At 37.2% G+C, this 12,229-nt stretch overlaps 1 protein-coding gene across 6 annotated transcripts in view; it reads right to left on the bottom strand.

The window, feature by feature from the left end:
* Window positions 1-12,229, bottom strand: part of gria1a (glutamate receptor, ionotropic, AMPA 1a) — an 81,189-nt gene that overhangs the window by 24,288 nt on the left and 44,672 nt on the right. For all 6 annotated transcript variants that reach the window (XM_015349392.2, XM_015349395.2, XM_006631709.3 and 3 more), the window contains exons 9-11: window positions 11,870-11,980; window positions 8,688-8,894; window positions 5,095-5,504 (exon numbers count right to left, since the gene is read on the bottom strand). In XM_015349392.2, the coding sequence (XP_015204878.1) occupies window positions 5,095-5,504; window positions 8,688-8,894; window positions 11,870-11,980 (728 nt within the window). The remainder of the gene's footprint in view (window positions 1-5,094; window positions 5,505-8,687; window positions 8,895-11,869; window positions 11,981-12,229) is intronic.

The raw sequence follows: 12,229 nt of genomic DNA, 5'->3' as shown, positions 1-12,229 counted from the left end.
TTTGCACTTTCTTGGATGCACTGGAGTCCCGAAGGCTAATAAGATTGTAGGTCGGGGATACATTTAAAACAACCACTCTACTTAAAAGGTCAGTAACAGAGACTTTGCTAAACCATGTAATATGTCTGAGATAAAATGCTTTAAGTAAGGCTATTTGAAAGGCATCTAGGAGTGGATAAAAGAGTGGATAGGCCCTTCCTAAGATTTACAGGAAGAGCATTCTCTTGCATTCGGATATTCCATTTTACAGATAGATTATTTTTTGTTAGTTTACAGAATGAGCAGCCAAAGCTCACACTTTGCACTTTTTTCTGTTATGCGGTCTCCCTTAAAAGATATATCCTTGCCATAATATTGTCACGATCCTCATCCCTCCTCTTAAGGGCACTCCGACCCTTTCGTATTTTAGTTGATTTCATGCACCTGTCCTGTTTGTCCGTCTTTATTTAGGGCGGGCACTCCCGCTATGCCTGGCTCAGCATAGAGATGGACGCCCGGAAGTCCAGGAGAGACCCGATGGCATAGGCTTCATCACAGTGTCCTGACCATCGGAGTCCGGGGCTCGGCGCGCCTGGCCTCGTTACCCTGGTTTCATTCCCTGTCCCTGTTCCGGATCTTAACCTCGTTTGTCTTGTCTTGGATGGATCACTGCGCCCCGGATTTCCCCCTTGGACTGTCTGGATCAGTTAGCCTTGGCCACGCCCCTGCGCACCGGATCACCGTCATCACGCCCCCCTGTCTGTCAATCCGCCCTGATCCTCTATGTCTCTTTCCTGTTGTCCTTCTCCACTTACTTCCGGATTATACCGTCTTCATAGGGTCCTGAACTACGCTTCAGACCGGCTGTCGTTACAAATACTTAACTATTCTAGGAAAAGCTACTGAAGAAAATATGTCTTTAATTTACCCAGAATTCTGCCCAGAAGTGTAATAAAGGGGTAGGGCATTAGCTTTGCTCACTAGTATAGCATTATGGTCGAGCACTTGGATATCTCCTTACATTTAGCTGCGAGATTTGCCAGAATCCCTTTGCATCAGCTTGAATATTTAGCATGGGAAATACAAGTAGCATAAATGTAATAAGTAGATAAATACATAACAAATGATAACATCTGGAAACAATGTACCACATTTTGTCTTACAGGTGATGAAGAGTTCCAGTAATTGCATGCTTTTTACTGTCTAGTTGACAGGTGGCAGTGCAAGTGACAATGCAGACCATTTCTTAGAGAAGTTCAGAGAAAGCAATATTAGATTTGGACAAAAAGGAGCTAAAGGCTAATCACTACTGCAGTAAATATCACTCGTCTTTTCAAGATCGTTAGAACACACCCTACACTGTTCACAAGTGTTAATGTTAATAAGATGTGGTCTTTCAGAATACCGTGGATAATATAAGTCTGTGTCTTTTTGCTAAAGTGGAGTACAGTCTGTAAATACAATTTAGTATGATGAAATTGATGTGATTTGAATTTTATTCAATATCATATTTCAACTATTATGCCACTGTAGCTCATTATATTTTTGAACTGTACATGCATTACTTGAGAGAATATATGATGTGCAATTCTTACAGGTGTCTTAAAAATATGTGCTGTGCAGTATTGTAATAGATTCTATCTAATATATAATCTATTGGTCCCTGGCTCTATGTGTTTGTGCTGGCTTGCAGTTTTTTAAAACGCATAATGTAATTCTTATAGCACTTAACACAACCATATCTTTAGAGAGTAAATCCTGTTTATAAAACCATGATTTCATTATATTCCAAAATAATGAACTCAGCAGGTATAGCATTTTTACCACAAAACAACGGAGACAATGGAGTCTTTTTTCTCATTAAAAACAGAACAAGAAATTTGACTTTTTAAGGACTATAAAAACTGTCTTTGCAGGTAAAATTTTCCCTCTTCAGTTCATCGACAGGTCAGGCTAATAATTGGCTAATAACCAATATTCCATTTTAAAAAGTATAACATTGAGCACCAGCAATGAAAGCCCCCTTCAACAAAAACAGTATAAAGATAGTTTTTTTTTATTTTCTTAAATGATTAAATATCTATTCTGATAAAACTAATGCAATTAAATAAAACTATATATGCAGTGGCTTACAGAGCAATGAACCGCTAAATATATTTTATTCAATGTATTACATCTCTACAAGATAAAACAGCTCTATAATGAAAATGACTTATTTATGCATCCATCCATTTTCTAATCATTTCATCTATTTCAGGGCTGCAGGGGAGAAAGGCACAAGGCAGGGTACACACCGGACACGCACACACTCACACCGGGGCCTGTTTTCCAATTAACCCACCAGTATGAATTTTTTCGTACTGTGGGAAGCAACTGGAGCGCTTGAAGGAAACCCAGGAGAACATGGGGAGAACATACAAACTCCATGGAGACAGCAGGCCCAGAAATTGAACCCAGCACCCCAGCCCACTGAGGCAGCAATGTCAACCTCTGTGCTGCCCAGAAGAGAGAATATTTGAGAGGAAAAAAAAAGATTTTAAATAATAAAACAGCAATGCGAATCCCCTTGCTACACCAGATTCATTTCTGGCTTAATTAATGATACTCTCACTACTGACAGGACTATGACAGGTACGGCAAACCTGAGCACTGAATTTGGCCTTTTAATTTGTTCCTTACTTACATTTCATTATCTTATTTTCTTGTAAGGCAATGTTATGTAAATTATGAATAGCCTGATCACTTTGTATAATAATGCACAGAATTACAAATTCAAGCTATTCATCAAGAAGGGTGAGCATTATTAATGTAACCTATTTTGTTTATAATTAAATGCCACCTAACAAAAATGGATGACCAAAGCTGTCCTCTTAAGTAACAAAGCAGAATTTTGTCCTTACTTTGTCCTTACTCTTATTTAGTCCTGCTAACTCTGAATAATTTATAGTATTTCCAGATTTACGCGATTCTTTCACCTGTTAAATTCTTCACAAGCTAACAATGTTGAACAGAGAAAAACAATCTAACAAAATCAATACGAAATATCATTTTTTATAATTCTGGTTTCAAATTTTGAAAGGCCACCTGTACTGTAAAATACCACAATGGGCATTTTATCTTCTTTCTAATTTTGGTTCCTCTATTTATCCCAGGCCATGTGTTTAATTAAAGTGCAGTAATGATTAATCTGCAAATAAACAAACAAATCTCCCCAGATGGTTACTTCAGATGGTCAGTGAAATGCAGAGCACAGAACTACGCCTGCACTCCACCCTCACACTACTGCTGGCCAATGACTAGGAGGAGGGGCTGGTGACAGGATAACCAGATGTGTACTGTGGTAGATAAGCCCTTATTGAGAGCATGCAGCAGAATTGTAAATCAGACTGTTTATTATTTTAATTATGAATCACTTGAGGAGCACTGAAAAGAGAAGAAACTGCAGTGGTCGTTTAAGAGTAAGAGCCTGTCAAAGCTCTTACTCTTTTGGTTTCTGTTTTTTTATGTTAGTCTTTGGCCCGTAACCTTTAAGCTCAACCTTCTGATTGAAAAATGGATAGAACTGTCCCACATTATTATGTTATATTTGATCATTACCCAGTAGATTAACAGATCATTGCTCAATTAGACTTAGGCAGGGGTGCTCAGTCCTGGTCCTAGAAGGCTGGAGTTGTCTGCAGGTTTCCTCGGGTTTTTAATGCACAAGAAGAGCTGTAACATTTGTGCAATTAAGCAAATAATGAGCTGGTTTAGATCATTAAGCTGAACTTGAAGAAGAGTCACTGACCCCCCCAGGACACTCCCTGATCTCCACAGGGTTCCACATTTTCATTTTACTTTCCATCATGTGATGTCCTTTGAAAGTCACCTCCAGCTGAGTGAATTTCCAAATTCAAACACTAAAATCTGTTAAATTAAAGAAGGTGAGATTCTTTTCACTTAATTGATAAGCATTCTACCTCATTAGTCCCTCAAGCAGATTTTTTTCAGTTGATATTCACCATCAATTCTTGAGCCTGTTTAGTTTGTGATTTTGTGTTTTAGTTGATTCATCTTTAAGTGTATTCATATATCCAGCAGATGGCTGAACAATTATCTTTGTCAGCAGGAGAACACTAAGACAACTATTCTTTTCAAAAGAAAGCAGATGCACAATTATCACAAGCAGACCTAGAATGTTTAAACTTATCATGGTTGATATTAAGAATTCGAATAAGAAAAAAATCCTTTTAAACTCAAAGAAGGCAATACATTTATTCAAAATTCCTGCAGAACGTATTTATTTATTTATCCCTTTATATTGAATGAGATAAATAAATGTCAAGGTACCTCTCGAAACAATGAAAGAAACCAATTATCTTGTGTTAAAAAACAAAAGAAAATATAACAAGATCTCCCACTTTAATATACTCTGGATTCCAAATGGTTACTTTATGTGCATTACTGTTTCAGCAGTGAGTTATCTGATATCAAGTCATCTGATGATTCAAATATTCAAAAAGTGAATCTACTAGTAAAGTAAGGAAGAATTTACTCTCTTGCACCTTCACAATTTCAAACTTATTGACATTTGAGGGGGAAGATCTGAGCATCCGTTGTATAGTTCAGAAGGAAATGGTTGCTGTTTGTAACCTCACAAAAAATTGTGATCAAAGAAAAGCATGCATTGCCATTAAGTTCTGCTATCCTCATCAAACTGTATGCCAAGGTGAAGAGATATACAGTATATACACATGGACCGTTGACCGTAAAATGGGAATATGCAGCAAAAACACGGTACCCCACCAAGGGGGTAACAGCTACACCAACTCGATGCATTTTATGGCCTTGGCATGGTGTATATACACTTTCTGTAGAAATGCATCAACAAAGTAATTTCCCATCATTCATGCATTTCTTTGTGTTTACCCAACATAAATAATGGAAAACTCTGAATAGTTTGAGATTCTTAAGCTCTCATTCAGTATGGCTTCTGAGACAGAAAAAAGACAACAGAAAACAGGTATGGGAAAAAAACAAACAAGAAAACAAATAAAAAACAGAAATATATGCACCATGGCATCAGTCTGAGACCGAAAATGCACAAAGTTAAAGGTACTAGGGGTGGAAACCAACCTTGGAGAAATATCGCATCCTTGCTGCATAAAGGCCCCCAGGGAGAACCAGAGACTGTTAAAAATCCCAAACTCGTTGGTTTGCTCCTGATTCTGCTGCTGCTGTTGTTGGTGCTGTTGCTGTTGTTGTTGGGGCGGGTCCTGTCCGTCTTCAAAGTCCTCTGCATGCCACTCATATGGGCTAAACCGGCTCACCAGGAAGAGCACAACGCTGACACCAATGTAGGCGAACACGATACACATCCAGATCTCGTAGGCCAAGGGATCCAGGAACGAAAATACTCCAGGCTTGGATTTCTGAGGCTTCTTGATCATGATTGAAATGCCCAGGCTCATGAAAGGCTTGGAGAAGTCGATGACCTCTTCCCTGACTAATGTAATCGTCAGGGGCGCCACAGCCACATCTGCTTTCTGGAGGGCAAAACAAAATCAGAACTGTCAACAAAGTCACATATACTGTAGGTGCTCAGTACTCAGCAAACTTGAAAGTTGGGTATACTGTATAACAGCACAGCAAATAATAGAAAGTATATCAGCATTAACAATATGTGTATTGATTATTTCATTTCCTGCTGAGATTCTGTTCTCTGGAAACAATTTGAATAACAACTTTGTGGTAAAATCAGGAATATAACCATTTACAGCTGTGGGCAAACGCTTCAAATCCCACTAAAATTCTAACCCACTTGGAAAAATGTATGCAGTAAGAACATCCTATACTTCAGATTTTTTATTTTTTTTTATTTCAGATTTTGTTCTGAAGTCCTGTAATTTTAACTACTTTACATTAATAATAGCTGTGCAAACTATCAAAATTGTAATTGATAGAAATTCTGAAAAAATAATATGGTCCTTTCAATCATTCCCCACCACTGTATATTTTACTTTAATATTCTTTGTTCTAAGACTTATTATATTTAAGACCTGAAATAAAAGTTAACACTAATCTTCATGTTGACAAATACATTTCATATTTTAGGCAAAATTAAAAAACAACCAAAAGTTTTGTTTTATACATTTAGCACATTCATACAGACATTTAAAGTCCCCTCTCAATTCACTGAAGTCAGACAGGCTCTAGATAATAAATGTTATGATGTTTGTTGATATTTATATTTTGTTCTTGAATACTTCATTATTTGAAGTGCTTTTTTTATCATCATAGTAGCTCTGTTTGTTGAATTAATGTTTTATTTCATTATGAATTTATTGCAACTGCAAAGACTAGGAATTAAAATTTCTAGTTTAACTGCCCTTCTAATATGCAAAATGTGTAAGATTATAAAGGTCATCTGTCATAACTGAGAGAATGTTCCCATAGTGACTACGCTTCGCAAAACACAGGACAAATTAGTATTTTTACTAATCAGACATGAGCATGCAGCATCGGAGCTAGTAATCTGTAAGTATTTCAATATTTTCCAAATAAAATATTAAAGCGTAATGATCACTGTAACAGAATGAATGATTTACCAAATGAACATCAATGGCATTGAGCTGACTGAATGATTCAGTATTCAGTATATCCTGCCTTTGAATGCCTGCTTCCATCAAACATGAAATTGAAACATGAATGCTATCTACAAGAACGATGGAGTTATTGTAAAATAAAAAGCAGAAGTGGATGTGCTTCCAAAGAAATCTGAAAATTTCCACTTGATCATGTTTACACTTCATTGGCTACATTCATATCATTATAATTTTTTTATGCATGGTTTGGAATTATGGGACTTATTGTACTGTAATACAGTACATAATTTCTGAAATCAATCTGTTTCCAACAATGTAAATGACTTCTATATGCTTATCTGTCTAATATTGTGTAGCAATTTATTTATTAATTGTAACGATTTATTATGATTTTAATTTTTTTAAGCTTTTTTCGTTCCATTTATTTAGTCTTTTTTCTGTCTAACTTACGATAGCCAACTGTTCCTTTACAAAAAGCTATAAAGGGGAAGAGGAGAAGAAGCATGGACAGAAATGCTCTTCTGCCTTGCCCACTCAGAGAGCCATTCATCTTTTGATGCAATGCAGCCTCTGCTGTGCTTGACCAGAGATCGGGCAGTTTGTGCCAACTGGAGGACTGGCGCCTCTCTCACTGCCTTCACTGTGAGACCGCAGGTGCCAGGGGAGTCTCAGGAGTAGCTGTTTGCAAGAGAGCCAAGACAACCAGTCTACTACTGTACCTCATCCCTGTCATGCTCAGATGATCATCTACTAATTCTGTCCTCAAACTTGTGCCCATATCCAGTCCCAAATAGCAAACAGATGCAGGCTTGAATTTGATTTGTACAGGTAGCTTTGAAAGAGTGTGCATGAGCAACATTTTGTACAATCCATATACTGTATCCATTATCTACTATACACAAAATATATCAATGTTATTCAATGTCAGTGTTGTGAAACCTTGATATTAGTGCAGAATTTGTGACCAATGTACTTTTTCTTAACATTAACATTTGCTGACAAACTCTAAAGGTCCTGGACTTAGTTACACCACACAAAGGCTTTTCTAATAATGTTTGACATATATTTTCACATACTGCAATCTCTACATGACTATAGGAAGGTCTTTTATCAACACAAGTGTTTTATGATTTTGACATGTTTCAACTTGTCCGCAGTTTAGCTGTGAGATACTGTATCTGACAGGCACACTGGATTTGTTCTCTAAATATATTTCATCAAGGACATTCAGGACTTCCTTTTTGGTGTACATTTTTTTGAAAAACCAGAATAGATTTCTAATCAACACAAAATTCTCTTCTAGGTTTTTTTTATTGTTTTCCCTTGATCTTTTAGAAGCTTTATTTCCCCACTATATATCTTGCATGCATGGGAGATAATTCAATTGCTCGTGGAAATGATCTGTGTTCAATTAAATTTGGGTTTAATTATGTTATTAATATCATTTCATATATACGGTAGAATATACTGTAGCAAAGAGCTCCTGCAAATTTTTTAAGCTCGGCTTTGTAGACGGCTATCAAAAATTTAATTTTTATCTTCAAAAGTATTCTTCATTTCCCTGGACTGTGTTGCACAGTCATACTAAAAATATTCCATGCCATTTAATTAGAAAGACCCTTGCTGTTTGGAATATGTATTCTCACTGTACATCCATCTTCTTTGTTTAAAGCTAAATTTAAAACAAGGATTTCTAACACACTGCTTGAAAATGAAGGCTTACTTCAATGGTATTGCAATCAATACCAAAAATGTGTGAAATTCTTTATACAGTATTTTGCTACACTGGTTCACTAACGAAACACCAACAAAGATAACCAGGTTTACTTATTTTAAACAGATTTCAAACCAATAAAATGTGAAAAACAAAAACATAGATTAAAGGGTCATGATACATTTTCAATATAAATGCTGACACAATAACAGTAAAATGATGTCAGGTATCAACAACCTCAAGCATTAACACAATCCTGGCAGCACAGACATACAAATGTGACCTGCCTACAGTATGGGCAGAATGCTGTAGGATCTCGACTCCTCATTCTGTACAGCAGCAAGAAACTGAATTTTTGTCAAATACATTTGCCTGAAGTAAAGTTACACAGAATAAAAGAAGACACTTACACCATAGACTAACTCTCCCACCATTCCATTCCACATTTTTGTTTCCGGGTCTCTTGCTCCATATTTTCCATCTGATACAATCTCCAGTTTGTACCTGTACCCCACATGTTTAGCAATTTCAGCTGCCAGCTCAACACAGTAGCCTTCATACTTCTCATTGCCTGTTAACTGGTCATGGTTTTTCTTCAGCATCACATATGGAGATTCCTAAGCAAAAGAGAAAGACAGACAAAATGAAAACATACAAAATAATGAGAACTTTTATGGGAGTAAATCTTGCCTTTGTTTACAGATTGCAGTTTGAGTTCTCTGTCTTGATATCTGTTGACAGTGGACATCTTGGGATGATTTCATTATTTCATGTTATTTCAATTATTTCAAATGCACTGTCAGCATGCCATCTTACAATTTTAAGTGGCCTGTCCCTCCTCTTATATATTCTTTTGGACCCCCTTCAGGATCCTAATTCTTACTCATTAACCCCCTTTCAGTGGTCTCCACAGGAGTCTCGACTCCCATGCATCTGTCTTGACTCACGACTGCACTTGGGCATTCAAATCGACTACCTCTGTGTCACCCAGTTCTCTTTCTAAATTTTCTCACTAATTCTAAAAATATTACACATTCTTTCTCTTCAAGACTCCTTTCACATAGTTAGCAGACCATTCTGATCTTTCAGTAGCTCTTCATTACCAGCTTTAATAACTCTCCTGGCTAATCCTGTTTGGCCAGAGACACCTCTCTATACAAAGCACAACCTTCTCTTTCCTCTCTTTTGGAGATGGCCCATCCGTCTGCTGCTCTTGAGACTCAAGACTCTGATGACCTGTGCTATCTAGATTCCTCTCTCAGCTGTGAGGTGAAGACACACTGCAATCCCTCAGGATAGCGTAAGCTGTATCTTCCTGAAGCCTTCTCAGCTTGCTGAGTCCCCACAGGCTTGTTGCCAGTCCTGGTATTGTAAGCTAGTCTCCTGGATCTCTCACTCTCTCTCCTTCTAGCTTGGAGACTAGATGTCGACTGAAACCCTCTTCCTCCTAAATGGTCCTAGAAGCCTTTTTAATCAGCCCAGAAAAGAGGCTAATTCCATGTAGAGTCTATCTTGACTTCATTTCCCTCATGTAGAATGCCACTGCCTCTGACTAACAAAGATCCCCTCAGACCACCTGTGCCTCATACTACAGGTTACCACTTAACATTTAAAACCAAGGACAACTCCCACTACATCACACAGATGTAACCACACGATTGTATCTATCAGTAAGTTATTTAATCTGTCTTGGCAAGACACAGCCTTATTTAGAAGCAATGGGCATTCAAATACCTTCCTCTTGGAAAATTGTATTTAGCCAATAAAATGTATGTCTTTCCCAAACCATAACCCCACCCGCCTTTCCCCTTCACCAGGGCAGACATCGATGCGGTCACTGTTCAGTAAAAAAGGGTGATGGAGACTTTGGAAATGTCAGCAGAAAAAGTTCTGACTGAACAGAGTGCAGTGCTGATGATCCAGTAACACAAGATTCACACTTGTAACTGTATGTTCAATTCAAATTGTAGAAGAACATCCTTTGTTTCATCAATCACACAGATTCAATGCATCAATGGCTGAAGATCAAAAGTAGAGGAAGGCTTCTTTGTTTTATTTTTTTATTAGAAAATGTCGCTTTTTATTGCTTCAAATATAGCATCAGGCTTTGCAGTCGATGGAAACTCTTGCTTGCGCTCAGCGGCAAGGGGACTATGAAGCTGCAGAAAAGGTCACTACTACAGACACGAGCTCAATATCTATCCCCAGGCAAGCCAGCTCTAAGTGGGATCCCAATGGAGAAATCGCTGAAACTTAATGGTGATATGAAGAACACCTGCCACTTCAGTTACTGCAGGGGTACTTCATAGCCCATCAACACACACTGCTGCCGACCTCAAGATGTGCTGATTTATTTATTTTTTACCCTGTGAGAGTTCACAAGGACAGAGGGGAGCAAATATCCTGCGATGCTTTAGTATTAGGTTACTTCTATCGACAGGCATTCAATAAGGTAGATTTCTCCACAGAAGGGCTCACACCAAGCGCTGTAGAATCCTGTATCTTACGAAAAACGTATTCGGAAAAGAAATAAGTATTTACAAGGCCATGACAATAACTGGTTCATGAATAGTACCACTGGTCCCCATTTATGTGAATCCATACATATCTACAATCATTTATAGCTCACTACCAAAGACCAGAAGAAAAGAATAATGCTGGATCAAGCAACAGTCACAAAATCTTTTTGACCTTTCAAAAGAGACCACAGGTTTTTACAGCAATGAAGATTACTTGGGGTTAGATTCCTGAGCAATGATAACATTTGCTTCTTTCCAATAGTTTTTGCACCTGTTTTGATTCTAAGCATACAGGTCATTCTGTTCCTGAAAGAAGCACACTGCAACTGCAGACAAGCAACGTCATTAAATCAGCAGGCACATTTCACGGCACTGAGTGAACCACAGCTGCTGACTATTACTGGGTTAAAAACGCCAACATTAAGCTTTTCACGTTCCTTCATAACAGGAGGAGTGGGCAGTAGAAGTTTTTATTTTAAACAAAATGTCCACCTGACCTTCAGAAACATTTGAATGTGGTAATAACAACTCTAAATTTTGTTTAATCCCTTAGGAATATAAAATATACTGTATACAGAACATATGTTTCAAAATATAGTAGGAAAACAAATAGGTACTTTTAGGTATTTAATAATACAGTGTAGCATACTGTATTTCTGGGACGTATAGCTAATTATTGCCAACTGAATGTACAAAAAACATTTAGAAAATGGAAGTGTATTATTATTATACTTCTGCATTAAGAATATAATAATCTAACTTTTTTAAATATGAGTACATTGATAGTTAGAGCTTTACATGAAAGAATATACAGTAATATTCATGTATTCCTCAGTACAATCTCATTAGTTTTAAGTATCATAGGTTAATTTTACAATCGGTTAACGTAGCACCACAGTACTGTTGAACCTAAAACTTTGCAGCAAACCAAAATAATCCACAATTAACAAGTAAGAAGAATGGACTAGTAACATTTTGGTTTTTTTATTGCGTTTTTGGATGCATGAGTTTTTAAAGCTTCACGTTTAGAATATTACACATAATGGCAAATGAATATCTTGATAAAAACTTACCAGAATTGTAGTCACTATATAAGTCCTGTTTTGCAATCCTGTAGTATCATTTCCCGCGTGGGAATATGAAGCAGTGCTCACATAACCTTCATCTTCATTCCAGTAACCAACCTGCAGACAGAAAAACAGGAACCAGCTTGCTTGTAATTAAACTTCTCTTTAGTCCACTAATGATAAGACTGCTAAAATATTCAGGATCTACTTTTACAGTAGAAATCATTATATGATCTACAGTACATGTCTGACTGCACTGTATTTTATTAGTTTATGCTGAGATGGACTGACATCCTACAGTATCTGATACCTATACTTCTGTGATAGGCTATGGGTCATCCTGACACTGATAATGAATAGATGATA

This window comes from Lepisosteus oculatus, chromosome 11, assembly GCF_040954835.1.
Source record: "Lepisosteus oculatus isolate fLepOcu1 chromosome 11, fLepOcu1.hap2, whole genome shotgun sequence".
NCBI classification, from domain to species: Eukaryota; Metazoa; Chordata; class Actinopteri; order Semionotiformes; family Lepisosteidae; genus Lepisosteus; species Lepisosteus oculatus.
This window is presented reverse-complemented; position numbering and strand designations above follow the sequence as displayed.